The sequence below is a fragment of the Capra hircus genome, chromosome 27, assembly GCF_001704415.2.
Source record: "Capra hircus breed San Clemente chromosome 27, ASM170441v1, whole genome shotgun sequence".
Classification (NCBI taxonomy): Eukaryota; Metazoa; Chordata; class Mammalia; order Artiodactyla; family Bovidae; genus Capra; species Capra hircus.
The window spans coordinates 22,630,470-22,658,288 of NC_030834.1; the positions used below are offsets into that span (position 1 = coordinate 22,630,470).

General features: G+C 36.0%; 1 protein-coding gene across 2 annotated transcripts in view; it reads right to left on the reverse strand.

The window, feature by feature from the left end:
- The window catches only part of SGCZ (sarcoglycan zeta), a 413,335-nt gene that overhangs the window by 24,734 nt on the left and 360,782 nt on the right, over positions 1–27,819 (reverse strand). For both annotated transcript variants that reach the window (XM_018041802.1, XM_018041801.1), the window contains one exon: positions 411–483. In XM_018041802.1, coding sequence (XP_017897291.1) covers positions 411–483 — 73 coding nt within the window. The remainder of the gene's footprint in view (positions 1–410; positions 484–27,819) is intronic.

Below are 27,819 nucleotides of genomic sequence, written 5' to 3' on the forward strand. Positions count from 1 at the left end.
TCTCTGACTGTTTATAGCTTTCTCTCATTGTCTGCCTCCCCTTTTTTATGCCTGTGCGTGCCATATATTTCATTATCTACATCAGATTTTCTGAAATCCCGATTTGTATTAGTCCTCCTGTCAACATCCTGCATAACTGCCTTTTCTTTTCTTTTTCCACACTTCTCCTGTCTGATATATTTATCTTATATCCATTGTACATTTGTAGAGGAAAAATATACAGAAGGATAGAATGGTAACTCACATGTTCTTGCCCCCTATCAGATGGCTGATTATCTATTTACCATGTAGACAGGGAGTGTCAACTCCTTATACAGTTTTGTAGCATATTTTCTACTTCGGTTCTTTATATATCAAGGGCCATCCTCAGTGATGGAAACTATGACACAGGTGGAGAGGCCAGGACTTACCTGAGGTCTTGGGAAGGTTCTGCTCTGATGTGCGGTGTCTCAACAGAGTGCCCGAACACTGCTCCTTCAGTGCCTGAGGGCAACAAGAATGCAAGAGTCAGTATAAGCAAATGGACAGACACAGTAGTTTTCATTTCTATTTTTATGCATTAAATATTCTTCTAAGAATGGGAAAACTTAAAATAGGACTACAACAAATAAAAAGAGAAAACCTGGAAAAAGAGTTCAAGGTCGTGAAGGACCAAAAAGGGTAAATCTAAGTCCCACCATTAGTTGCTGTTCACTTGCTAAGTCGTGTCTAACTCTTTGCAGTCCCACCATGTTGACCCCTTTTAAGATGATCTCATTCATAAAAGTTCATACTGAGTGAAAACTGTAACCCTCTGATCACAGAACAAATATCTATCTCTTTGCTGTTCATTTATCCTCAGGTAAGTGAATCTGAAGTAGGGATATGTTACAATATTCAGTTCTTTCTACAAGCAGCAAAGTTGAAATGAAAATGTGGACGGTGAGCTCTAATGTAGTCTAGTATTAACTGTTTAAAGGCATGGGTTTCATAGGGCATTTAGCAATTCACCCACAAGCAGCTCCCACCTTTAGTTAGAGTGATCAAACTGCAGAGAACAGGGCGCCTTACTTTGACTTTTGTGAAATTAAGGCTCAATCTAAAACCATAAATGTCTAGAACTCATTAGAGTGGACTCTATATGGGATCACAGTTGTCTCAAGAGGTCACATGCTCAGGCAGTTGAATGATATTCTATCTAAACTTTTGTTTATTATTGCCATTTGATTTTCCAGGATGACAAGAGTTCTAATTTAACTGAGAAAAATAAAACGATTTTCTTTTCCAAAAATCAAATGCAAAGACATTTGTTAAAGATGATGAAAAAACACAGCCTCCTTTTTTTCTTTTGTAATTTTACATGAATGAAATCATTCCCTTGGAAATAAACTCTATTACCTTTTGGTTTAATCTTATTCAAACATCTTGGTGTAAGAATGTCATAACTTCTCCATCAATGGCTCCAACAGCACCTCGATAATACAGTGCAAATACAAACACAGATTTTATTCCTTCAACGTGAAGCTGCTTCTACTTATCATGAAGAACAGTGTAAAGTAAATTGATTCCATAAGCAATGAAGAAAGTGCCATTAAGAAATTACAGAAAGCATTTAAATTCCTTAAAAGTAAGTGTATATATGGGGAGATATACTAGAATCACCAGAGGACTCTACATAAAACAGTAATGCACATCTTCCACCTTGAATCATGGAGGAAGAAATTGTTTTCAAAATATGTTACATGGTTCCATCTATATTATGGTTCGAAGTGTAAATCTATAAGGTTCTGCTCCTGTAAATTCCTAAGATTACAGATTTTAGTTTGTAAACTAAAAGCTATCCACCATTGTTAACCTCGTACTGGATTTTAGTAGTTGTTGTTGGCTTTTTTGTTTTGTTCTCTTTTTTCTTAGAGAGGCTATGTAGGACATACTGTTTATTTATTTAACTGTTTTCACACAGTTAGAGCAATTATTTCTTTAAGGAGTTTTCTCTTTTGATATTTTGTAAAACATTTTATTTTTGTTAGTGAACAATTCTCAGAAATAAGTCTTTGGAAGTAAGATGACAGTTTTAGATGAAACTCTGATTTTGTGATTGTGGAGGGTGGCATTTGAATAAATATTTTAGAGTACATAGTCCCATTTCTCAAGGAGAGACTCCTTTGGCATTTTAACATAGTATGTAATTTACAGATGGGATATATATCCATGTGCAGAGTTCAAAAATTAATTTCTATTATTTTATAATTTTGAAATCTTCCCAAATAAGATGCCAGAAACATAATTGATGAATAGTAGCAAAATTTATTCTGAAACAGAATGCCACATATAGTAACTTAGTACAGAATATATTAGTGGAAGTAGAATGTTATCAAATGTTTAATTTTACATTGAGGATGAAAACCTGATAAAGGTCTCGGTTCTAAGTATCAACAGAAAAATATTGGTGCCTTTGTTAAGAAAATATTCTTGAAGAAATAAATGTATAATCATACCATCTAAGGGGCTAATTGAAAACTGCATAACATAAATAATTAACTAGCTTCAGACTTCCAGATAATGAGAAAATTAATCTCATCCTCTCACTTTTTGTCCCAAAATGAGTCAAAAGGGCATCAGTAAATAAGCAACAAGGATGGTCTTAAAAGGAAATCAGTGAGGAAGAATAAAAACCATCTGAGCAAGAAACAAACTCTCACAGTATGAAAAATTTAAAAATGTATAAATATAGATTTCTCATGAACAGGAAAGTTCTACAAATACCAGATTATTGGCGGGGTTGCCAGATTCAGTAATTTAAAATACTGGACACAATTAATTTTGAAGCTTGGTTAAACATAAAATCATATTTTAGTATAAGTATACAAACTTGCAGGGGACATAGTTATTCTAAAAATCACTTGTTTGTTTGAAATTAAAAATTTACTTGGCACCATATATGTTCCCTGGTAAATCTAACCATTGTGCGTGTGCATTAGTCGCTCAGTCATGTCTGACTCTGATCCCATGGACTGTAGCCCCCCAGGCTCTTCTGTCCATGGATTACTCTGAGCAAGAATACTGGAGTGGGTTGCCATTCTCTTCACCAGGGGATTTTCCCAAGACAGGGATCGAACCTGCATCTCCTGCATTGCAAGCAGACTCTTTACCGTCTGAGCCACCAGTAATATAACCATTAGTCAACATTTATTTGGGACAAAAAGTACAGATCTGCTTTACCCTCACTTCGGGAAAACAAAAATGTGTGATGAATTCTCACAACTTAAGTTATAGAAACCATGGATACCAAAAAGGAAAAGAGACAAAATAACAGAGAAAAAGGAACATAACTTAGACATTTATTAATATGTACGTACATTTAAACTTAATGACTAAATAAATATTTTTTGGTTTATTGCTTTTAGGAAGGATTGTTCAAAAGGGCAGAGTGTCAGTTTTGCTTCACTATATAGGTGCTAAAGGATATTTCAGATAATTTAATGTGAATATTGTAAGATGTAGAGAAAATAAAGACAATTTTTGTAATGAACAGGAAAAATGAGGCAGGCAAACCTCATGGTCAAAAAATACTGGCTCTCATTCATACGATAATTTCTAGCCTCAAAATAAAATAACAGTGTCATATTTTTTGGTAGAAAGAAGACAGAGTATATGAATTGTGGTCCTACTTTATATATAAAAACAGTTTTAGATATAAGCTATTAGGGTAGGATGCTATTCTTTACAAATACCTAACATAAAATAACCCCCCCCACCACCATTAAAAAAATCAACAAAAATAAATTTATATATCCTTTCAAATATGGCTGTCCATAAATGCAATACTCTAATAAGCTATTCATTATCAACTATTAGCCTCCTTGTATCCTTTGGGAAGGCCAACACAGGACAAGGAAAGGAAACCCAAAACACCTGGCACTCCCAGCTCCTCAACTTGATAGTAAGTGAAAAAAAATTCTGTGTGATGTAGTGACTCTACAGCCACTGACCAGCTTCATGAATTCTATTGTGGTTAATTTCAGATAATATTTTACTGAGGGTTTTGGCTTTGTGTAGAAAAACCTGTGATCAGTAATATATATATATATACATATATATATAAATATATACATACAAGGCAAAGATACCTCTATGCCTTGAAACTTTAGTTTTATTTATTTAATTTTTCTCACTGACACTTGATAACAGATTATCTACATCTGAAAAATGAAAAGCTCTAATCAGATATTTTAAATACCTTATGATCAGGTTAGAATCTTGGAGTTCAGGTTTTCTTATGAATACACTATATACTTTGAAATTAGTCAACTTGGGAAGCAATCCCAGCTCCTTTATTCCATCTAAATGACCTTGAGCAAGCTATTTAATCTCTCCAAACTCCAGTTTCCATAGATACAAATACATATATGGCAATGCCAACCTTACAGGTCAGGTTAAGTTTTAAATAGGATAAAATGTACCTGTTTTTATGTAAGAATTCAATATTCCTTAATTCCCTCTATCAATTTCCTTTATGAAAGTCAAACACAGAAGACATACACATTGTGTCTACAGAGTTTATGTCCCAACATAAGTCCACTCATTATTATGTGAAGTCTCTATTCCCAAATGTCAGAGCTTCAAGTAACATAGCCTCATGTTGAATTTTAAAATCTGAAATTTAGACACTGAAAAGATATTCTTGAATTTAAAGAGTAGGTGCATTTTATTAATCAAAACTCTCACTAAGTCAAGGAATTCCTTAATGTAGCTGCTTGTACCAGTTAAGATCAATCGATGGCTAAATAAGCTTTGAGAAAAAGTTTCTTCTTAAAAAATGTCCAGCATGATCTTACTTTTAATTGGACTTCATCATAATGTTAACATTACTGGAAATAAAACAAAAATGCATAGTAGACCCTTTAGTAACTAAAATGGATGGATTGCTATGATCTTTTTGTCTATTTTATACTTATTAGTTCTTTGCGCAGGATATAATAGAAATGCATCATTTGAATAACTGGAATAGGTAAAACAGTCATAAACTCTATCAGGATTTTAGTTTCCATTTAAAAATCAAAGGAAAAGTTTAAAAAAAGAGTAGTAAAAGGCATCGTTCTTTAGAATATTTCTCTTCTCAAAGTGAAACCTTAGTCTTGTATTGGTAAGAATTCCAACCTAAAATCTTAAGGTGAATGAATCTGAGTAATATCAACCACCTCTTGTATCTAATCCATGGGATTATTAGGAGACTTAAATAAACAAAATATTCATTAACATTAGGCAGCATTTTAAATTGCTATACTAAAATAGGGCTGAAGTTCAGGGCAAGCTCATTTAGATTTCAGGGCCAAAAATATTCCTACTTATTCATTATCTTCAAGTTTGATCCTGTGTGCTATTAAATGAATATACATTTTTTGTTAATTAAATTGAAAGAGAGTTTCTAAATCTTTATTATTGTTATTATTCTATTTGAGATCAGGGGCCTTTTTCAATTCTGTGGTTCCTTTTCCTAACACTTTATCTGTATAATACAGACATTCATTGGTATGTCTGTCTGAATTTGTAGAATAAATAAATGTTTTCTTTGGTTTGGAAGTAGGATGGAGAACACAGCAGCAGAAAGCTGTCTAGGAAGAGAGCTGTTCACAAGGGTCTCTATATGCTGCCAGAAAGGCTTCAAAGGAGGGGGCTAGGGTCTGGCACAGAGTGCTTGCTGTTCTGGAGAACCAGAAAGAAGAAGAGAAAAGAGAAAACCCAGATGGAGAGCGAACACAGGAACCAAGAAAGACTGGAGCACTCTGTGAAAGGAAGCTAAGAAGGAGTTCAGTTCAGCTCAGTTCGGTTCAGTCGCTCAGTCATGTCCGACTCTTCGCGACCCCATGAATTGCAGCACGCCAGACCTCGCGTCCATCACCAACTCCCGGAGTTCACTCAAACTCAGGAGTAGAAACATGTAAATTCTATTGTTATTTGTCTAGACAGTTGCCAGCGAGCTCTCTTACTGCCTTCAGTTTTTCAATAAAATCTACCATGATCATTATACATATATATGTATGTATGTATATATATATATATATTTGAAAGGGACAAAGAAGAGTATAAATGCCACTACCAGATCAATATGGGACAGAAGAGATAATACATGAGGCGAAAAAGTTTAAGAGAACGGAGTATCTGTCCCCCTACCTCCTTCCCATGACAATTAATGGAAACTTAGGCAGCATTTTAAATTCCTGCAGTAGAACGGGGGTGAGGTTCAGGGCAAGTTTATATAGATCTCAAGGGCCAGGAGGATTCCTCTTATTCATTATCTTCAAATTTAAACCTATGCTTATTGGGCTTCCCTGATTGCTCAAATAATAAACTGGCCTGCAATGCAGGGGACCGGGGTTTGATCCCTGGGTTGGGAAGATCCCCTGAAGAAGGGGATGGCAATCCACTCCAGTATTCCTGCCTGAAGGATTCCATGGACAGAGGAGCCTGACAGGCTACAGTCCTTCGCATCACAAAGAGTCAGGCATGACTGAGTGACTGACACACACATACTGAATATTTCTAATTCTTTGGCAGTCTTCACACCTTGGTTTCTTTTTCCTTTATTTGTATCTCTTGCCACCCCTCCTTGCCCACCTCAGATCTAAATTGGTAAAGTAAAAGACGGGATAGGGAACAGTTTCATTTTATCCCCAAATCAGCTCCTAAGTCATTCTTTGATTTCTGACAAGTATTTAAACCCTGCTTCCTCCTCAATTGCTATTTGTAAAATGAAGCTCCAAATAAAATGATCCTCGGGTGCCTTCAATTTTTAACTGTCACAGTTACATAATTTTTTCTCAGACATGTTGAAACCTGTACACTATACCTCTTTTCATTTCTCCTTACTACAAGTGGAAATAAATTTGCCCCTACAAGTTGACAGAAACATTATTTGGGGGAAGGGGCAGAGTAATCATATTGGCAAAAGTAAATTATTAACTACCATTTCTTTTACTCCATTAAAATGAGTTTCTTGGAATTCTGAAAGCAGCATTACCCTTTAAAAAGAGAAATGTCAACTCATTTTAACATACACTCTGTCTCTTACTTGGGTTACTTTCAGAGTCTAAATGTTATTCCTACTTCCAACTAACTGCATAAATACCACCTATATCACCTACCTATAAGAAAAAGCATAATGATTTTCTTGGATACCATTTTTGCCCACTACTCAAGACTTCTGCCTGATAAAAACAAATATCATGTATTAATTAACATTAATAACTGATTAAACTATTTACAGGTCAACAGTGGAGATGCAGACATAGAGAACAGATTTGTGAACACAGTGGGGGAAGGACAGTGTGGAACGAATTGAGAAAGCAGTATTGAAACATATACACTACCGTATGTAAACTAGATCGCTAGTGGGAATTTGCTGTATGATGCAAAGTGCTCATCCCAGTGCTCTGTGACTACCAAGAAGGGTGGGATGGGGTGGGATGGGGTGGGAGGAGGGAGGTCAAGAGGGAGGGGACATATGTACACCTACTGCTGATTCATGCTGATGCATGGCAGAAACTAACACAACATTGAAAAGCAATTATCCCCCGATTAAAAATTAATAAATTAAAAAAGACTTCTGCTTGAATTTAAAATCCATTCATTCAGACTTATTTTCCTCTACTCATTTATAAAATCATGCACTTATTTTCCCACCTTTTAAGGTAAATAATATCTGTTCATTCTCCGAATAAAGTTGGGATTTACCACCAACTTGGAAGCTATCATATCTATTCTGGGGGCTTCCCAGGTGACGCTAGTGGCAAAGAACCTGCCTGCCAATGCAGAAGACATAAAAGACAAGGGTTGATCCCTGGATCAGGAAGACCTGCTGGAGTAGGAAATGTCAACTCACCCTGGTATTCAGCCTGGAGAATCGCTATGGACAGAGGAGCACAGTCCACAAGGTCGCAGAGTTGGACACGACTAAAGAACTTAGGAAGCACGGATATCTATTCTGAAATTTTACATGCTAAATTATATGCTACTCCCCTTCTAGACCGAAAAAAATAATCAGACATTCCTTATATCCCATTGTATTCTTGTGCACAACATGGTATCTTAAACATATAAGGTAATTGGCAAATACTGATCAATAATTCATGACTTTCTTCTTGAAAGCCTTTTTCCTCTTTTTAACCCTTCTAGTTTGATTAATGGTACCATCATGCCCTAATAAGTCAAGTCAGAAACTGGGGAAGTATCCTGAGATGCCCTTTTTTGTTCAACATCCAGATTAGTTTACTTCTTTCTACAAATTGAGTATCACCTAAATCTTCTCTCAATTATTCCTTGATGCCACCACCAACTAACACTTGGAAACACTAAGCTGACTGTAATGCTTACTTAAGATGCTTCCGGAATCCAATTGTCTGTGGAAGTCAAACCCAAATTCCTAAGTAGAGCTCACCTCTCAGCAGTTCTCTGTACTTTATACTCCAGTGACAATAAAACCTTTGCAGATTTTGAAATGTTTATAACTGTCAAGAGTATCACTTCTTTCTGTTGTTACTGTCTTTCAGTCACTCAGTCATGGCTGACTCTTTGTGACCCCATGGACTGCAGCACACCAGGCTCCCCTGTCCTTCACTATCTCCTGGAGTTTGTGCAAACTCATGTCCATCGAGTCAGTGATGCCATCCAACCATCTCACCCTGTGTCGACCCCTTCTCCTCTTGCCCTCAATCTTTCCCAGCATCAGGGGCTTTTCCAAAGAGTTTATCATCCCTTTGATGGTAATCTACTCATTCTTCAGGATCTGATTCTAGATGATTTTCTCCATGAAACATTTTCTGTACCCTTCATGCACTTCCTCATTCTCTTTCTCTTTCTACTCATCTTCCCCAACTCCTTATGAAAATTACTGTACATAGCAGTTATCATATTGCTTTAAATTCATTTTAAACTCCTTCCCAGTAACTTATGAATTCCTTGAGCTCAAGGACTTTGTCCTAATATATTTTGTATGCTTAGTACTGATCTTAGATTCTGATATATAATTAAGGATCAGTAAATGAAAGAAAGAATGGGAATGAAAAAATTGATAAAAGTATGAATAACAAAAATTATTCTGTGGTATTTTATGATTGATATGTAAAACTTGCTGTTCCTGCCTCTCATTATATTTCTTTGTTCCATATTTCAGTACAAATCAGGTTATTAATATCCTTCAGTGATGATCTGAATTTATTAATACTGTTATTATGAGCCTACCCAGTGTTAATTTTTCTAGTAAAACAGGGAAACAATATTGTTAAATTGTCTCTTTGAAACACAAACAAACCCCTACCATGTTGTTCATTTGAGAGTAGAGAATAAGCTGCCAATATTTATGAATATATATTATTTCAAAATCTGTTTTTAATTTTCAGTCAGCATTTTTCATAATTTAAAAAGTATCTTAAGGCATTTTCTCTCAGATGGCAAATTATGTCCTTTTTTTCACTTCTGACGGTTTTCAGAAGATAAAACGAGATCATGGAAAAGATACTTGATGATCAGATGGAAAATACATTAGAAAAAAACTATTTCCCTCAAGATGAAATACATTCAAAAATAAAATGCTTTGTCATTAACAAAGAAAATTAAACTTAAATATATCAAGACAAAATAATACAGAGACCCTTCTTATTCATATTTTATAACCTTCAAGTAGCTTGTATTTTTCTAGCACTTATCTCTGATTTTTAGAGGGAAACAACTCTATGTTATTTCCTTCTATTCATTTTAATGAGGCAAAATATAACTGAAATTTAAAACTGTGTGTGGAGAAAACAGAAAAGAAAAATCAGTATTGAATGACACTTGATGGAAATTACATCTAGGAAAAAGATATATAAATAACACCTCTTTCAAATTTTCACCTTCAGAAAAGAATATTAGCAGGTCAAGCAGAGCTTTCATTATTCACTCTTAGGATGTATATTTTCTGAAAATAATAAGTAATTCCAAGATCTCTAATTACTAACATTGTCATTTTGCCCTTTTCCTTAGTAATCACTAAAAGGAATAAGATGCAATACATGCCTGACATCTTTAAACGTCTTAAGTGAACAAGTGTCACCAGCAGCTCATCTTGAGCAAACACAATCATAAGATTCTTTTATTATGGATTTATCAAAAGGCAGCTGCATGTGACAAATCAATGCAATGTACACACTAAGAGGTTGAAACATCAAAATATGAAATTACTTGATTTGAAACTATCTTATATTTTTTGTTATTTTTTTGAAAAACAGTTGATAAAAATTAATCAATGATGAGATTTGGAAAATTAATAAGACAAGCCCTCTATGTGAATTATTTTTTCTACTACATTTAAATAATCTTTGCAGGCTTTTAGACACTTAATCTAGTAGTACATTTTGTTTTGAGGTTTGGACATTTTACGTAAATGTCCAAATCTCAAATAGCATAGCTAATGCTAGGTTTGCTTCTTGAAGGTCACATTCATTTTCATGCAGGTACATTTTTCTTTAGAGTGTTTTTCTTTATAAACTTTCATGAATTAATCCACATGCAATTAAAGCTTTCTGATCCTTGGGAAAATCATTTATCTCAAAATACATGGTTAATTATACCATAAACTCAGGTTCTTTGGGAAAAGAAAGTGAATGCTTTAAGCTTGCCTTTTCATCTTATTCTTCAGGCTCTTCATCCCTATTTAAACTATTTTCTGCTGTTAGTCATAAGCATGAAGACTGTGCTTCCAACTGGCATACCATGCTGATCATTACAGTGAAATACACAAGAATAGGGACTCAGCTCAGCAGCACTTCTACTTCCTAATGGTTTTTCCCTGATAACTTTTGACATGTTGCCATTAAAGCACATTCTATGGAAAGTAGAAATCCATAGAAAAGTTATCCAAAAGAGACAGTACCCAACTCTCTTTAGTGGCTTCAGAGATGACATGTGTTTATGTATTTACAGATATACCTTGAAGATATTGTGGGTTTGGTTCCAAACCAGGGTAAGAAATCAAATAACAGGAAGAAAGCAAGTTACACAAACGTCTTGGTTTCCCAGAGCACATAAAAGTTGTGTTTATACTATACTATAGTGTATTAAGTGACTTAAAAAAATGTACGTACCTTAATTAGAAATATTTCCTTGCTAAAAAATACTTCAAAAGAATTTTGTCAACTTAAAAAAATAATAATAAAATAAAAAATACTATCATCTGAGCCTTCAGAGGATTTTTTTTTTTTTTTTGGTGAGGGGATCAAAATATTGCAAGAATTTTCAAGATGTGATACAGAGCTATGAAGTGAGCAAACACTGTTGGAAAAATGGTGCTCGTATAATTGCTCAATACAGGGTAGTCACACATCTTCAGTTTGTATAAAACACTGTATCTGCAAAGTCCAGTAAAGCAAAGCACACACACACAAATAAGGTATGCCTGTCTTTGAAACATCTTACAATCATTTTTTTCAATTAAAAAAAAAAAAGTGTGTTCAAAAGATGCTAATTCTATAAATGTGTTTATGGACCTGAGTTACACAGTTAACATATATACAAATCAGCATCTGAATGCAACTAGGACTTTTAAAATGGTATCTTATTAAACATAATTTACTTAGACTTTGCTTATTTTAAAACATCAGAGCATCACCAGTCATTTTCTGAGTGTCTGTGCAGTTGTGGACAAAATTATAATTTGGAATCTTTATATAGGCAACCTGACTTAATATATATGTTTTCACGCTTTTAGGAATAATCAAATTTTATAAAAACTGAGGTGAAAAATTCAAGTCTCAAAAGTCTATCCTCCAGTAACACGATAGTATGGCATTCATAGATAGAGGCCAGCTGGGAAACAGTCAGAAAGAAAGCACTTGCTAATACCCAAACAAATACCCTTCATCCTGTTGCTCCTGTGAGGTTTTTTGTTTTTTTTTTTTTCTTTTTACCTCTTGTTGTTCCAGATTGCTCCTGTGAATTTTATGTTATCACTTGCCATGTAATTCATTGTGTGCCAAAAGGGAAACAAAGAGAGCTCCATTTATTGGTGTTTGTTTTCTTCTCACAAGAGGTTTGGTAGCACAGCTTTTAATTAACATAAAGAAGTGGCAGGTTTTCACCAGAATTGACGTCGTTATCCTCTGTAATGACAGTTCTTCAGCCAAGAAAACCCATCACAATCCCTGTCATGATTGCCATGAACACCTTTACAAGTATCTTTAGAACAATCCCAAGCAGAGCAAGCCATTAAAACTTTACTCAAGTCATAGCCAGCCTAAGTATCCACAGGCAAATCCGGGGTCTTCAGAATGCTAATGCTAGTCTGTCACCCCGTGTTTTATGTGGGTGGGCTGTTTATGTGCCATACCAAGTATCTTTAAAGACGGTGGGCCTCTGAGCTACAAAAATTATGCTTCAGATTTTAGCATTAGATCTTTTGATATAAAGAAGTCAGTCCTGGCAAATCAAGGTTAAGGTACAACAGAAAAATAAAATCCTTATCTGTGATTTTATATTTCTGAAATCAGCTGATATACTCAGCAGATATCTCATCTTTAACTGGCTAAGCAGAGGTGCAATATTTTCAATACAAAATGTTGATTTATATTGTAGAAAGCATAAGTTGAGATATAAATATACATATCTGTAAGAGTGCCTGAGTGTATGTGCATAAGTAGGCTATAGCATCTTGCTAGAGAGTATCAGCGGAGAAGGCGATGGCACTCCACTCCAGTACTCTTGCCTGGAAAATCCCATGGACGGAGGAGCCTGGTAGGCTGCAATCCATGGGGTCATGAAGAGTTGGACATGACTGAGGTGACTTAGCAGTAGCAGAGAGTACCAGACTCAGACGTTGTTTGTGAGTTCTGACAATACCTCTAAATAGAGTTCTGATCTAATAGAAACTTATCTAGAGACTTGGGAAAAAACTGATGGATTAAGTCCAAATATATTAAGAATTTTCAGGGAAAATCTGGACAAGAGCAAAATAAGATAGGAAATTTAATGGTTTATATTTATTCAAAACTACAGATACCAACATCCTAAAGACAATATTATGCTGAAACCAAAAATTAAGAAATACCAGGACAATTTCTTTTAAATTTATCATAGGGATATAAACTTGGTTTAACAGCAGGAAATTAATTAATAAAATTCTCCATAATAATTTTTTTATGAACAACATGTACCCATATCAAAAGATATAGATAAATCATTCTAAAACTTTAGCATTTTTTTATGATTAACAACAACAGTAATACTTACTACTTTTAAGAATAATAGGAATGTAAGTGAATGTACTACCATCAGTTAGAAACATTTTCCATAAAACCTATAGCATCCCCAAATTTACTGGTGACATGTTAAAACATTTCACTTAAGGGCAGCAACTTTACAAAGGTACAATATGATTTAACCTTTTGGCTAGATTCACCACTTCAATTCAATTCTGGTATAATTCTTCCCTCACCACATGGTAGTAAGAGGAGAAAAAACACAGGTATATGAAATAGAGGCTGTTTGAGGGGAAAAAGAAAAATAATTCTCATTCATATGTATAATATGGTTGTCTACATAGAAAATCTAAAAGAACCTGCAGAAAATTTAATAAGATTAATAAGAGAATTGCTTTGACTTAAAATTTAATAAATGTCTGTGTACACTTTAGAGAATGAATTATTAAATTTAATCAAAAGGCTTTAAAGCAATTTTATGTATAAAGAGATCATAATGTGAACATAAATAAGATCTTAACCTAAAGTTGTTAATTTTCCCCAAAATCTTGAATAGACTTAATGCAATCTAAGATCATCAACATTATTTTCTTGGTTCTTGACAAGCTAAGTCTAAAACCAAAATATGTGAGAGTCTTGGGCCAAGAATAATAGGAAAATTCTGAACCTCTCCTTCCCAAATCCATGTAGGCGATTTTTCCCTAACAGATAGAAACATTTATTATAAAGTTCTAGTTCCTCAGTCACTTTGATTGTGGTAGAGACAGAGAAATAGACCCATGGGGTAGAAGAGCCTTCAGAAACAGACCAACAAATTTGCATCTATATGGAAACTTGATTTATGATAGTTACTATTGAACATAAGTGTGGAAACAAGTAACTATTCTATAAATGATGCTAGAATAATTGTTTAACCATATGGGAAAATCATATTTATTGCCACATGCAAAGATCAATTTCAGCTGTATTAAAAATTTGGGTAAAATTATAAAATGTGTAGAAGACAAGAATTCTAATTCAGATCAGAGAATTCACATTTGCCATATAGTAAAGGGAAAAATGATGTTAGATACATTCAAATCAAGAATTTCTCTCAACAAAGGACACCATAAGCAACTGAAAGGTAGACTGTGACCCTAAAGGAGATAATTACAACACATGTAACTAAAAAAAGAGTGATTTCCAAATACACAAAAATACTCTTAAAAGTAATAAGAAAAAGATAAACCAATAGAAAATAATTAAGAACTTGAAGAGAAACCTTACTAAAGAAATATCATGAATAGCCTATAACCAATTAAAAATATTCATTAGTGATCAAAATAAAGCAAATTCAAACTGCATTCTGGTACCAATGTAAACCCCCTGTTCTTACAGAAACTTTCAAGTCAAAGAACATTCTTCTTATGGGAAGGTGAGGATAAATTCTTATGACAAAAAATATATGAAGCTTTAAAGTAGTTGATAAATTTGACTATTTTAACATCGTTTTTCTTAATAAAAGACATTGTGTGTGTGTGTGTGTGTGTGTGTGTGTGTGTGTGTGTGCTAAGTTGCTTCAGTTCTGTCTGGCTCTCTGCCAACCAAACGACTGTATAGCCCACCAGGCTCCTTTATCCATGGGATTCTCCAGACAAGAATACTGGAGTGGGTTGCTATGCTCTCCTCCAGAGGATCTTCCTGACCCAGGGACTGAATATAAAATACAAAAATATGGGCAATTCACACAAAAGATATAACACACAAACACACATACACACACACACAGTCTATAAAATGTGTTACTGATAAACAATTGACATCCAGAAAATATAAGGATCTTCTACAAATTAATAAGAAAAAAAACTAGCTCATTAAAAAAGACTAAAATATGGGTAATTCACACAAAAAAATTAACCTGAATGAATTAGTCAATACACTAGGGAAAAAAAAAAAATCCAAAGCAGCTCCACATTGCTGTTAATCAGAACCTTACAAATGACAACTAAACTGAGATGAAATTTTATTTGAATCTTTTCTGGCAATCAAGAGATTAAAAAAATCAATTCATGATTTAGATTTGTAGTGTTTTCACAGCTGAATAGAGCACTCCTTTATCTCACTGCTTTCCACTTTAGACTCATAGCAAATGGATGCCAATATGCGGCTGTTTGGAAACGGACTATTTTAAAGTATTTGTGGAACCTGTAAAAAGGGCATTTTTATACTGGAAAAAAAAACCAACAACAACCCTTTTAAGAAAAAGCAGTCAACTGTTTTATGCAGCTGTTTTAAAATAGCATGTTACAGATACACACTAGTATAGTGAAAGACAGGGAAGCCTGGTGGGCTGCAGTCCACGGTGTTACCAAGAATGAGACATGACCTAGCGTCTGAACAACTATATATAAAATAGATAACCAACAAGGACCTACTGTATAGCATTGGGACCTATATTCAATATCTTGTAATAACATGTAATGGAAAATAATCTGGAAAAGAATATATATATAACTGAATAATTTATATATATAAACTATATATATATGTGTACATATCTGAATCATTTTGCTGTATGCCAGAAAACACACAACAACACAACACTATAAATCAACTATACTTCAATTAAAATAAAATAATGTTATGTATTACCAAATTTCCATGCTTGTTTCATATTATAAAGGCTTTCTTTGTATTGTTATTATAGTGACTAAAGTCCTATATGGCATAAAAAATAGAAACTGGACTCAAAATTATACAATCCAAAGTTTTCTATCCAATTAAATTATTGTATGATAATATTCATTAGGAAAATTCACCAGAAAAAGTATCAGAACGTATACAATTTTGCTACTAGAGTAAAATTAAAGAGAACACATGATATAATAGTTTGCATGCCAGGTCAATTTGTTGTCTCATTAGAAATGGAATAAAAATTTGAAACCTTAATTTTCTCACTTGCAAAAATTAAAAAAAAATTTTTTCTCCTTCTCAAAGGAGATTTATATATATATAATATATATTACATACATACATATTATATATGTATAATATATACATTATTATATACATATTTACATATAAAATAAGCATGTACAAATGCACTTATAAAACATAATTATGATATATATATCTTATGTATCAGTTCAGTTCAGTTGCTCAATCGTGTCTGACTCTTTGCAACCCCATGAATCACAGCACGCCAGGCCTCCCTGTCCATCACCATCTCCCAGAGTTCACTCAGACTCACATCCATAGAGTCCGTGATGCCATCCAGCCATCTCATCCTGGGTCTTCCCCTTCTCCTCCTGCCCCCAATCTCTCCCAGCATCAGAGTCTTTTCCAATGAGTCAACTCTTCTCATGAGGTGTACTGGAGCTTCAGCTTTAGCATCATTACTTCCAAAGAAATCCCAGGGTTGATCTCCTTCAGAATGGACTGGCTGGATCTCCTTGCAGTCCAAGGGACCTTCAAGAGTCTTCACCAACACCACAGTTCAAAAGCATTAATTCTTCGGCGCTCAGCATTCTTCATAGTCCAACTCTCACATCCATACATGACCACAGGAAAAACCACAGCCTTGACTAGGTGGACCTTAGTCGGAAAAGTAATGTCTCTGCTTTTGAATATACTATCTAGGTTGGTCATAACTTTTCTTCCAAGGAGTAAACGTCTTTTAGTTTCATGGCTGCAGTCACCATCTGCAGTGAGTTTGGAGCCCCCCAAAAATAGTCTGACAATGTTTCTACTGTTTCCCCATTTCAGATCCTGAAAGATGATGCTGTGAGAGTGCTGCACTCAATATGCCAGCAAGTTTGGAAAACTCAGCAGTGGCCACAGGACTGGAAAAGGTCACTTTTCATTCCAATCCCAAAGAAAGGCAATGCCAAAGAATGCTCAAACTACCGCACAATTGCACTCATCTCACACGCTAGTAAAGTAATGCTCAAAATTCTCCAAGCCAGACTTCAGCAATATGTGAACCATGAACTCCCTGATGTTCAAGCTGGTTTTAGAAAAGGCAGAGGAACCAGAGATCAAATTGCCAACATCCACTGGATCATGGAAAAAGCAAGAGAGTTCCAGAAAAACATCTACTTCTGCTTTACTGACTATGCCAAAGCCTTTGATGTGTGGATCACAATAAACTGTGGGAAATTCTGAAAGAGATGGGAATACCAGACCACCTAACATGGCTCTTGAGAAATCTGTATGCAGGTCAGGAAGCAACAGTTAGAACTGGACATGGAAAAACAGACTGGTTCCAAATAGGAAAAGGAGTACGTCAAGGCTGTATATTGTCACCCTGATTATTGAACTTCTATGCAGAGTACATCATGAGAAACGCTGGACTGGAAGAAACACAAGCTGGAATCAAGATTGCTGGGAGAAATATCAATAACCTCAGATGTGCAGATGACTCCACCCTTATGGCAGAAGAGGAGCTAAAAAGCCTCTTGACGAAAGTGAAAGAGGAGAGTGAAAAAGCTGGCTTAAAGCTCAACATACAGAAAACAAAGATCATGGCATCTGGTCCCATCACTTCATGGGAAATAGATGGGGAAACAGTATATATATTATTATATATTATATACATATACATATTTATTATATATTACAGTATAATGTGCACTTCACAATTGCTTAGCATTATTCATGTGTGTAAAGTCAGTTTAAAAGACTTAGTAATCCATAGTGGTTCAGGCATATGAGAATTATCATGCACTGCTTGTATGAGGGCAAAATGATTAAAATCTTTATTAGTCCTTAAACACTGAACAAACAATTCAGTTTCAAAGAATTTATCCTAATGAGATATCATGTGCACACAGCTGCAGGTACAAGAAAGTTGATAACAACTCTGTTTAGGTTCATTGTATACAACCTAAATCTCCAAAAGTAGGGAACTAACTGATAAACTATGTAGTTTAATAAATGGAATATTTTAGTCATTTAAAATATTATAGGACATTACTGAATAGCATGAATTAAAAATGACTATTAGATATCCACACGATATGCATAAATATCTGATTTCTTAAAATGTGCAATAAAATTTTTACTGGTCAAAATTCCACGTGGCAGCTTTCTTTTCAAGTTGTACTCGCCTTCACTTCCTCCTCATATTCTTGGGTGCTTGCGTGCTAAGTCGCTTCAGTCCTGTCTGACTCTTTGCGACCCTATGGACTGTTGCCCACCAGGCTCCTTTGTCTGCGGGATTCTCAAGGCAAGAATACTGGAATAGGTTGCCATTTCCTCCTCCAGGAGATCTTTCCCACTCAGGGATTGAACCTATGTTTCTTATGTCTCCTGCATTGGCAGGTGGATTCTTTACCACTAGCGCCACCTGGAAGCCTTTTTATTTCTCCTTTGCCCCAGTTAAAAACTCAAACTTACTGCTTAATATGCAAAGAAATTCAGGAAATGTCACTTGTCTTAAAGGTTTCTACTTTAACACATAAAGGGTTGTGCAAAATATTTTTCTAAAAACTGAGCTAGATAACCTCAACAAGATGTATACAAATCTTAAATGGCAGCTGTATCTCAATTAGATGTTATCTTCAGTTCAGTTCAGTCACTCAGTCGTGTCTGACTCTTTGAATCACAGCAAGCCAGGCCTGCCTGTCCATCACCAACTCCTGGAGTTCACTCAGATTCACGTCCATCAAGTCAGTGATGCCATCCAGCATCTCATCCTCTGTCGCCCCCTTCTCCTCCTGCCCCCAATCTCTCCCAGCATCAAAGTCTTTTCCAATGAGTCAATTCTTCGCATGAGGTGTCCAAAGTACTGGAGCTTCAGCTTTAGCATCATTCCTTCCAAAGAAATCCCAGGGCTGATCTTCTTCAGAATGGACAGGTTGGATCTCCTTGCACTCCAAGGGACTCTTAAGAGTCATCTGCAACACCACAGTTCAAAAGCATCAATTCTTCGGCGCTCAGCCTTCTTCACAGTCCAACTCTCACATCCATACATGACCACAGGAAAAACCATAGCCTTGACTAGATGGACCTTAGTCGGCAAAGTAATGTCTCTGCTTTTGAATATGCTATCTAGGTTGGTCATAACTTTTCTTCCAAGGAGTAAGTGTCTTTTAATTTCATGGCTGCAGTCACTATCTGCAGTGATTCTGGAGCCCCCCCAAAATAGTCTGACACTGTTTCTACTGTTTCCCCATCTATGTTTCATGAAGTGATGGGACCGGATGCCATGACCTTCATTTTCTGAATGTTGATTTTTAAGCCAACTTTTTCACTCTCCTCTTTCACTTTCATCAAGAGGCTTTTTAGCTCCTCTTCACTTTCTGCCATAAGGGTGGTGTCATCTGTATATCTGAGGTTACTGATGTTTCTCCCGGCAATCTTGATTCCAGCTTGTGTTTCTTCCAGCCCAGCGTTTCTCATGATGTACTCTGCATAGCAGTTAAATAATCAGGGTGACAATATACAGCCTTGATTCACTCCTTTACCTATTTGGAACCAGTCTGTTTTCCCATGTCCAGTTCTAACTGTTGCTTCCTGACTTGCATACAGATTTCTCAAGAGGCAGGTCAGGTGGCCTGGTATTCCCATCTCTTGAAGAATTTTCCACAGTTTATTGTGATCCACACAGTCAAAGGCTTTGGCATAGTCAATAAAGCTGAAGTAGCTGTTTTTCTGGAACTCTCTTGCTTTTTCCATGATCCAGCGGATGTTGGCAATTTGATCTCTGGTTCCTCTGCCTTTTCTAAAACCAGCTTGAACATCAGGGAGTTCACGGTTCATGTATTGCTGAAGTCTGGTTTGAAGAATTTTGAGCATTACTTTACTAGCATGTGAGATGAATGCAATTGTGCAGTAGTTTGAGCATTCTTTGGCACTGCCTTTGGGATTGGAATGAAAAGTGACCTTTTCCAGTCCTGTGGCCACTGCTGAGTTTTCCAAATTTGTTGGCATATTGAGTGCAGCACTTTCACAGCATCATCTTTCAGGATTTAAAACAGCTCAACTGGACTTCCATCACCTCCACTAGCTCTGTTAGTAGTGATGCTTTCTAAGACCCACTTGACTTCACATTCCAGGATGTCTGGCTCTAGATGAGTCATCACACCCTCGTGATTAGCCAGGTTGTGAAGATCTTGTTTGAACAGTTCTTCCGTGTATTCTTGCCACCTCTTCTTAATATCTTCTGCTTCTGTTAGGTCCATACCTTTTCTGTCCTTTATTGAACCCATCTTTGCATGAAATGTTCCCTTGGTATCTCTAATTTTCTTGAAGAGATCTCTAGTCTTTCCCATTCTGTTCTTTTCCTCTATTTCTTTGCATTGATCGCTGAAGAAGGCTTTCTTATCTCTTCTTGTTATTCTTTGGAATTCTGCATTCAGATGCTTATATCTTTCCTTTTCTCCTGTGCTTTTCGCTTCTCTTCTTTTCACAGCTATTTGTAAGGCCTCCCCAGACGGCCATTTTGCTTTTTTGCATTTCTTTTCCATGGGGATGGTCTTGATCCCTGTCTTCTGTACAATGCCACAAACCTCATTCCATAGTTCATCAGGCACTCTGTCTATCAGATCTAGGCCCTTAAATCTATTTCTCACTTCCACTGTATAATCATAAGGGATTTGATTTAGGTCATGCCTGAATGGTCTAGCGGTTTTCCCTTCTTTCTTCAATTTGAGTCTGAATTTGGTAATAAGGAGTTCATGATCTGAGCCACAGTCAGCTCCTGGTCTTGTTTTTGCTGACTGTATACAGCTTCTCCATCTTTGGCTGCAAAGAATATAATCAATCTGATTTCGGTGTTGACCATCTGGTGATATCCATGTGTAGAGTCTTCTCTTCTGTTGTTGGAAGAGAGTATTGGCTATGACCAGTGCATTTTCTTGGCAAAACTCTATTAGCCTTTGCCCTGCTTCATTCCGCATTCCAAGGCCAAATTTGCCTGTTACTCCAGGTGTTTCTTGACTTCCTACTTTTGCATTCCAGTCCCCTATAATGAAAAGGACATCTTTTTTGGGTGTTAGTTCTAAGAGGTCTTGTAGGTCTTCATAGAACCGTTCAACTTCAGCTTCTTCAGCGTTACTGGTTGGGGCATAGACTTGGATTACCATGATATTGAATGGTTTGCCTGGAAACGAACAGAGATCATTCTGTCGTTTTTGAGATTGCATCCAAGTACTGCATTTCGGACTTTTCTGTTGACCATGATGGCTACTCCATTTCTTCTGCGGGATTCCTGCCCACAGTAGCAGATATAATGGTCATCTGTTTTAAATTCCACTCCAGTCCATTTTAGTTTGCTGATTCCTAGAATGTCGATGTTCACTTGTTTGACCACTTCCAATTTGCTTTGATTCATGGACCTGACATTCCAGGTTCCTATGCAATATTGCTCTTTACAGCATCGGAACTTGCTTTTATCACCAGTCACATCCACAGCTGGGTATTGTTTTTGCTTTGGCTCCATCCCTTCATTCTTTCTAGAGTTATTTCTCCACTGATCTCCAGTAGCATATTGGGCACCTACTGACCTGGGGAGTTCCTCTTTCAGTATCCTATCATTTTGCCTTTTCATACTGTTCATGGGGTTCTCAAGGCAAGAATACTGAAGTGGTTTGCCATTCCCTTCTCCAGTGGACCATATTCTGTCAGACCTCTCCACCATGACCCACCCATCTGGGTTATCCCACGGGCATGGCTCAGTTTCATTGAGTTAGACAAGGCTGTGGTCCTAGTGTGATTAGATTGACTAGTTTTCTGTCAGTATGGTTTCAGCGTGTCTGCCCTTTGATGCCCTCTTGCAACACCTACCATTTTACTTGGATTTCTCTTACCTTGGGCGTGGGGTATCTCTTCAAGGCTGCTCCAGCAAAGCGCAGCTGCTGCTCCTTACCTTGGATGAGGGGTGTCCCCTCACTGCCGCCCTTCCTGACCTTCAACATGGGATGGCTCCTCTAGGCCCTCCTGTGCCCAGGCAGCCACCACTCCTTGGGCGTGGGGTTGATCCTCCTGGCCACCACCCCTGGCCTGGGGTGTGGGGTTACTCCTCCTGGCCGCCGCCCCGACCTTCGACGCAGGGTGGCTCCTCTCGGACGTTCCTGCACCATCACAGGCTGGCACTCTCGGCTTCTGCCCCTGACCTTGGACGTGGGGTAGCTCCCCTTGGCTGCGCTTAGTGCACTGGCCGGTCGGGCTTAGTGCCGATGTTATCTTAAGTAGAAGTATTTTGTTATCTACTTTGGAGATAAAGTGACTTTTCATCTGAAGTGTAGAGATAAATCAGACTGTCTTTGAGATGTTTTGCTATTCCTGTCATTAAGTGTTGAAACAAGAGTGACCACTTTACAGAGATATAAGAGAAAAGATTCAAACTTGGTTGGATGTTTGAAATAATTAAAATTTCAGATAATTTTGAAGGTGAGATTCCATGATGCTTTTTTCACCCACCATGCAAAAGAAAAATCATGTGTAAATAGATTGGTTGCTGAAAACTCATTCCAATACACTTGTCTTAATGTCCAGAATAACCAGGATAATTATCAATAATTAACAACAAATAATTCATTTGATTTATCAGTCATAAACTTAAAAGAAGCCAAGAAATGAAACAAGTTATTCACCAGTATTGTATGTGTTTTGTGCTTGTATTTGAGGAAAGAAGTGATGTTATAACATCTGTGCGTAAATAAGAGCTGAGTCTATAAATGAGTATTTCTTGATATAGAAAAGCTAGTAACACTTATGGTTGTGATTAAATTGTCCTTAAACATCACCCTTTTCAATTTTTATTCATATCACATGAGATTAACAGCTCATAAAACCTATTATGTTTTAATTTCTGATGGAAATGGGCAACTTGCCTTGCATGTGACTTCACCCACAGATGTGAATGAAGAGCTCCAGGGCATCTCAGATTCACGTGCACTACGTCCTACTTCCTGCACGCGCTTCCTGATCTCTGCTTCTCAGAGCCCCAGGAAGAAGTTTGGCACAAACAGCACAGGAGAGTCATCCCCAGACACCCCGCCAGGGACTTAATCCTCCTGAAGGTACCTTTCAACCCAGGGAGGAGACAGCTATTGAATTACGCACCAGCCTTGATCTTTGAGGTAGCCAACTGCCAGAGGCGGTTTGGAACTTATTTTTCAGTTTGGCCACGTTGCAAAAAGGAAATTACTTTGTCCTATTTTCAAGTCATTTGTATAGTGTTCCCTCACACAAAATAGTATTGATCCTTAGATTTACCCTGTAGGAAATCAGAAACTAATAAATGAATCAACTGGTAACAATATAATGGTGACTATTACTACTACTAAACCAATATTAAGTCAGATAACATCCCCATTTTACAGCTGAAGAACTGAAGGCACAGACAGGCTAAATAACTGAACCAAAGGCATATTGCATTTAGATGACCCAAAGTTAGAAAAACTAATTATGGCCTAGGCACAAATACGCTAGTCCTAGTTTGGTGTGTTTATTTTGTGTTGTTTTATTATTTAGTCGCTCAGTCATATCTGACTCTGCGATCCCATGGAACTGTAACCCGTTAGACCGCTCTGTCCACGAAATTCTTCAAGCAAGAATTACTGGAGTGGGTTGCCATTTCCTTCTCCAGGGGACCTTCCCTACCCAGGAGTCAAACTCACATCTTTTTTTCATCTCCTGCCTTGCAGGCAGGTTCTTTACACTGAGCCACTGGGGCCTGAATTCAAGAGAGTAGGAAACCTATAGTTATTCCTCCTTTCAGGAAATCTCAATTTGTTGAAAAAAAAAATTTATTGTTTGATGAAACATATCAATTATCAGTTAGTGTGGTGGCAGAATAATTGTCTTCCTCACCATCCCCCCAAGGATCCAAATCCTAATCCCTGAAACCTGTGCATATGCTTCCTTAAAAGCAAAGGGGATTTTATTCAATAGATGGCAAGTGGAACTAAAATTGCTGATCTGACTACTTCAAGATAGGAAAATTATCCTGGGTTTCTAGGAGGGTCTAAAATAATCACAAGGATCATTAGAAATGAATGAGGGAGTCAGAATATGGAGAGTCAGAGAGGTGGCAATGTGAGAACATCTTGGTTTGCCTTTGCTGGCTTTAAAGATAAAGGGAGGGGCCGGGGCAGAGGACTATCAAAGGCTTCTAGAAGCTGCAAAAGGCAAGGATATGGCTTCTCTCAAAAGGAGCGCAGTCCATCAGACACCTTGATTTTAGCCTAGTGAAAAACGGTGCAGACTTCCAGCCCCCAGAACTGTAAATAATAAATATGTGCCTCCTAAGCCACTGTTTGTGGTAATTATTATAGCAGCAACAGAAAATTAATGCATCTGGTTAGTAACTGGAAAATGACAGGAACCCATTCAAGCTTATAATATTTTTTCCTTTCTCCTTTCCTCTTTCCCTTCTAATCTTTATAGTGAAATGAAACATTGCCCTTGTTATGATTTATAGGAACATGGAAATTTTATCTATTTATGCAAAGCATACTGACACAAAACTCCACAGGTGAAATTAGGAATAAAATTCATTTTGACACACTCTAGCACGCTCCTTTTGAAGACAAAGGTCAGCCTGATTAATGACTATACAGTTGAGTTAAAACTAAAATTAGTTCTTTCTCAAATTGCAATAGACCTTTTAAATCACAGACCAAGATTATGTTACTGTTTTCTCAAAGTAATTCTAACATCAATCATTTATCTCAATCTCTTCTTATGACACTGTTTGGCTTATTCTAAGCTTTCAATTTACATAGCTACATGAAGATAGAGAGTTTATCCCAGGAATGTACTATGATTTAGTTGAGAAAGATATGTAGTATTTAAGTATGCTCATTCCTCTTTACTGCTAACTTTTTCTAGACTAGACTACTAGATAAATCTGCTTGAAATAATGACCTGGGTACTAAATAAATCAGATTCTAGAAACTGTCCTTCTCGTTACAGAAATTCTAATTCCGGATCTGAATGTATTATATACACATGCATATATTGACAAAGATAAAATGAAGTGGAAATGAGACTGGACTTTAGTGAGGAAAAATAAATATACTTCCTTGTTTGCTATTGATAGCTGTATGTATTTTGTGAAAGTCACTTAACCTGAGACTCAGTTTGCAAAGTGAAGATAGTAATACCTATTTTCCTAAGTACTAAGGAGCAAAAGAATTCAATGTAAGTGATTATATCCTGTCAATGGTAAAGTTTATGCCAACATGTTACTAATTATATTTTTTTAATTTGTTGTGCTGCTTTATATTTTATGTCCTAAAATTTTTCATTTTACTCCTCCTTATTGGGATCATACATAATTTTCACTTAAATGCTTCTGAGAGACCTACTAAATTACTTTTATTACACTGGATTAAACATTATTCAGTATTATATAAAATGTTCAACACTATCGTGTATATAGTTATGTGTGTGTGAGAAAGAAAAATGATAAATAATAAAATTTAGGTCTTCACAGTGGGTGCTACAGTAGGAAGAATGTCATTTAATTAACTAAAGTAGCGCCTTTATGTCTGTTATAATAATAATATTGTCTAACATTTATTGACCACTTTCAATGTGTCAGACATGTGCTTTACATGGATCAGCTCACATTAATTCAATGAAAATCCAATGAGGTATAAATTGATTATGATTACTCTTCCAGAAAGCAATGGAGTTGTAATGCCAGAAGCAACATTCTTCATCACTGTACATCAAATCTTTCCAGCAATTACAGCCCAGCCTGTTTCTCTGAGAGCCTTCTTCCCCATCTTCCCCACCTGACCCTTTAAAACAGATACACAGACATGAAACTTAACATTTGTATTCAGTGACAAGTTATCATTGTCCAGATCTTGTTTTGTTGAATACATTTCTGATGGCTAGCTTTTAGTGGGCTGAAGATAGAATTTTTCTCTTAGAGTTTTCCATCATAACGGTAACTCAGAAATAATATATAAATAGCCAATTTTTGTCAAACTGGGGATAAAATCTATAGCAATGAAACAGGATTGGATATGATATATTTATTTGGCTTAGAATTTCATTTGCATATTTCCCCCTATTTCTCTATTTTTTAAAAAAACAGATTTGGCTAACGATATTTTCTTTATTTAAAGAGTGCCACTTTTCATCATGACCTCTGGAATGCACACACATTCTTACCACTTTGAAACAATAATTAGTGCTTTTCTTGTCTGAAATTTTGATTCACGAGGAATATAAGTAACTATAGACTAGTTATGTTCTGTGGAATGCTTATGACTTTTGAGCATTTTCAATATGCCTATTCAATCAGAAAACACACATGATCTAAGTAATATTAAAATTAATTACAAGAAAACAATACACATAATCACTATTCTTGAAACAGACTGGCCAGAATCTCATAAATCCTAGCAGCTTAATATTTTTTTCAACACACTTGTTTGGCAAACATCTTCCTCCCTTGCATAATTCTTATCCAAATAGAACTGAAATTTGTAGTAACTGTAATGAGAAAAGAAAAAGAAATAAATGACATATAGATTAAAAAGGAAAAGATAAAATTGTCTTTATTAGCATAAGAGATGATTATCTACATAGAAAAGTTGCTGAGGTCTGCAAAATCTGCTATAACTATTAAGTTCACTAAAGTCACAGGATAAAAAGATACAAGATAATACATGAAAAACTCAATTAAATTTTATATATTAAAATAAATGTATAGAATCAAAAGTGATGAACTCTGTACCAATTATAATTGCTTCAAAGAAAATTAAAAAATGAAAACATGGACAGGATATGTACGCTGGAAGTGACAAAATGTTCATGAGAAATGTCAAAGAAAGGCTAAATAAATGAAGATGCATTATTTCATGAGCCAGAATAATTGATATAACAAAGATGTCAACTATAAAATTCATGTGTTGGTTTATTTCTATCAAAATCTAAGCAAGTTTTTCTTTTTTTAAGGCATAGGAATAAATATTCTAAAATGTTTGTTTCTAAATTCTCTATCTTCTAGGGCCTGTGCCTTTACATATATATATTTCAGAATATTTATCCCAGATGAATGAAACTTATGTTTATATCAAAACATGTACACAAATGTTCATAGTAGCTCTAAAACCTAAACAACTCAGATATATGGTTAAATACACTGTAGTATATTCATACTAGGGGCTTACCTGTGACTCAGACGGTAACGAATCTGCCTACAATATGGGAGACCCAGGTTCAATCCTCTGGTTGGGAAGATAGCCTGGAGAAGGGAATGGCAATCCACTCCAGTATTCTTGCCTGGAGAATCCCATGGAGAGAGGAGCCTGGCGGGCTACAGTCCACGGAGTCACAAAGAGTTGGACTTGACTGAGTGACTGATACTTTCACTTTCACATTCATACCATGGGATACTACTCAGTAACAAAAAAAAACAAAAAACAAACAAACAAAAAACCTACTGATATATACAATAAAACAAATGAATCTCCAGGGAATTATACTGACTGAAAAAAAAAAAAATCCCCAAAGGCCACTATAGCATGATTTTGTATGTAAACCATTCTTAACCTGAGAAAATTATAGAAGTGCAGAACAGATATATAATTGACAGGGGTTAAGATGAGGGTAGTTGTGGTCCTCATAGGGCACCATGGGATCCCTGCAGTGGTGGAAATGCCTG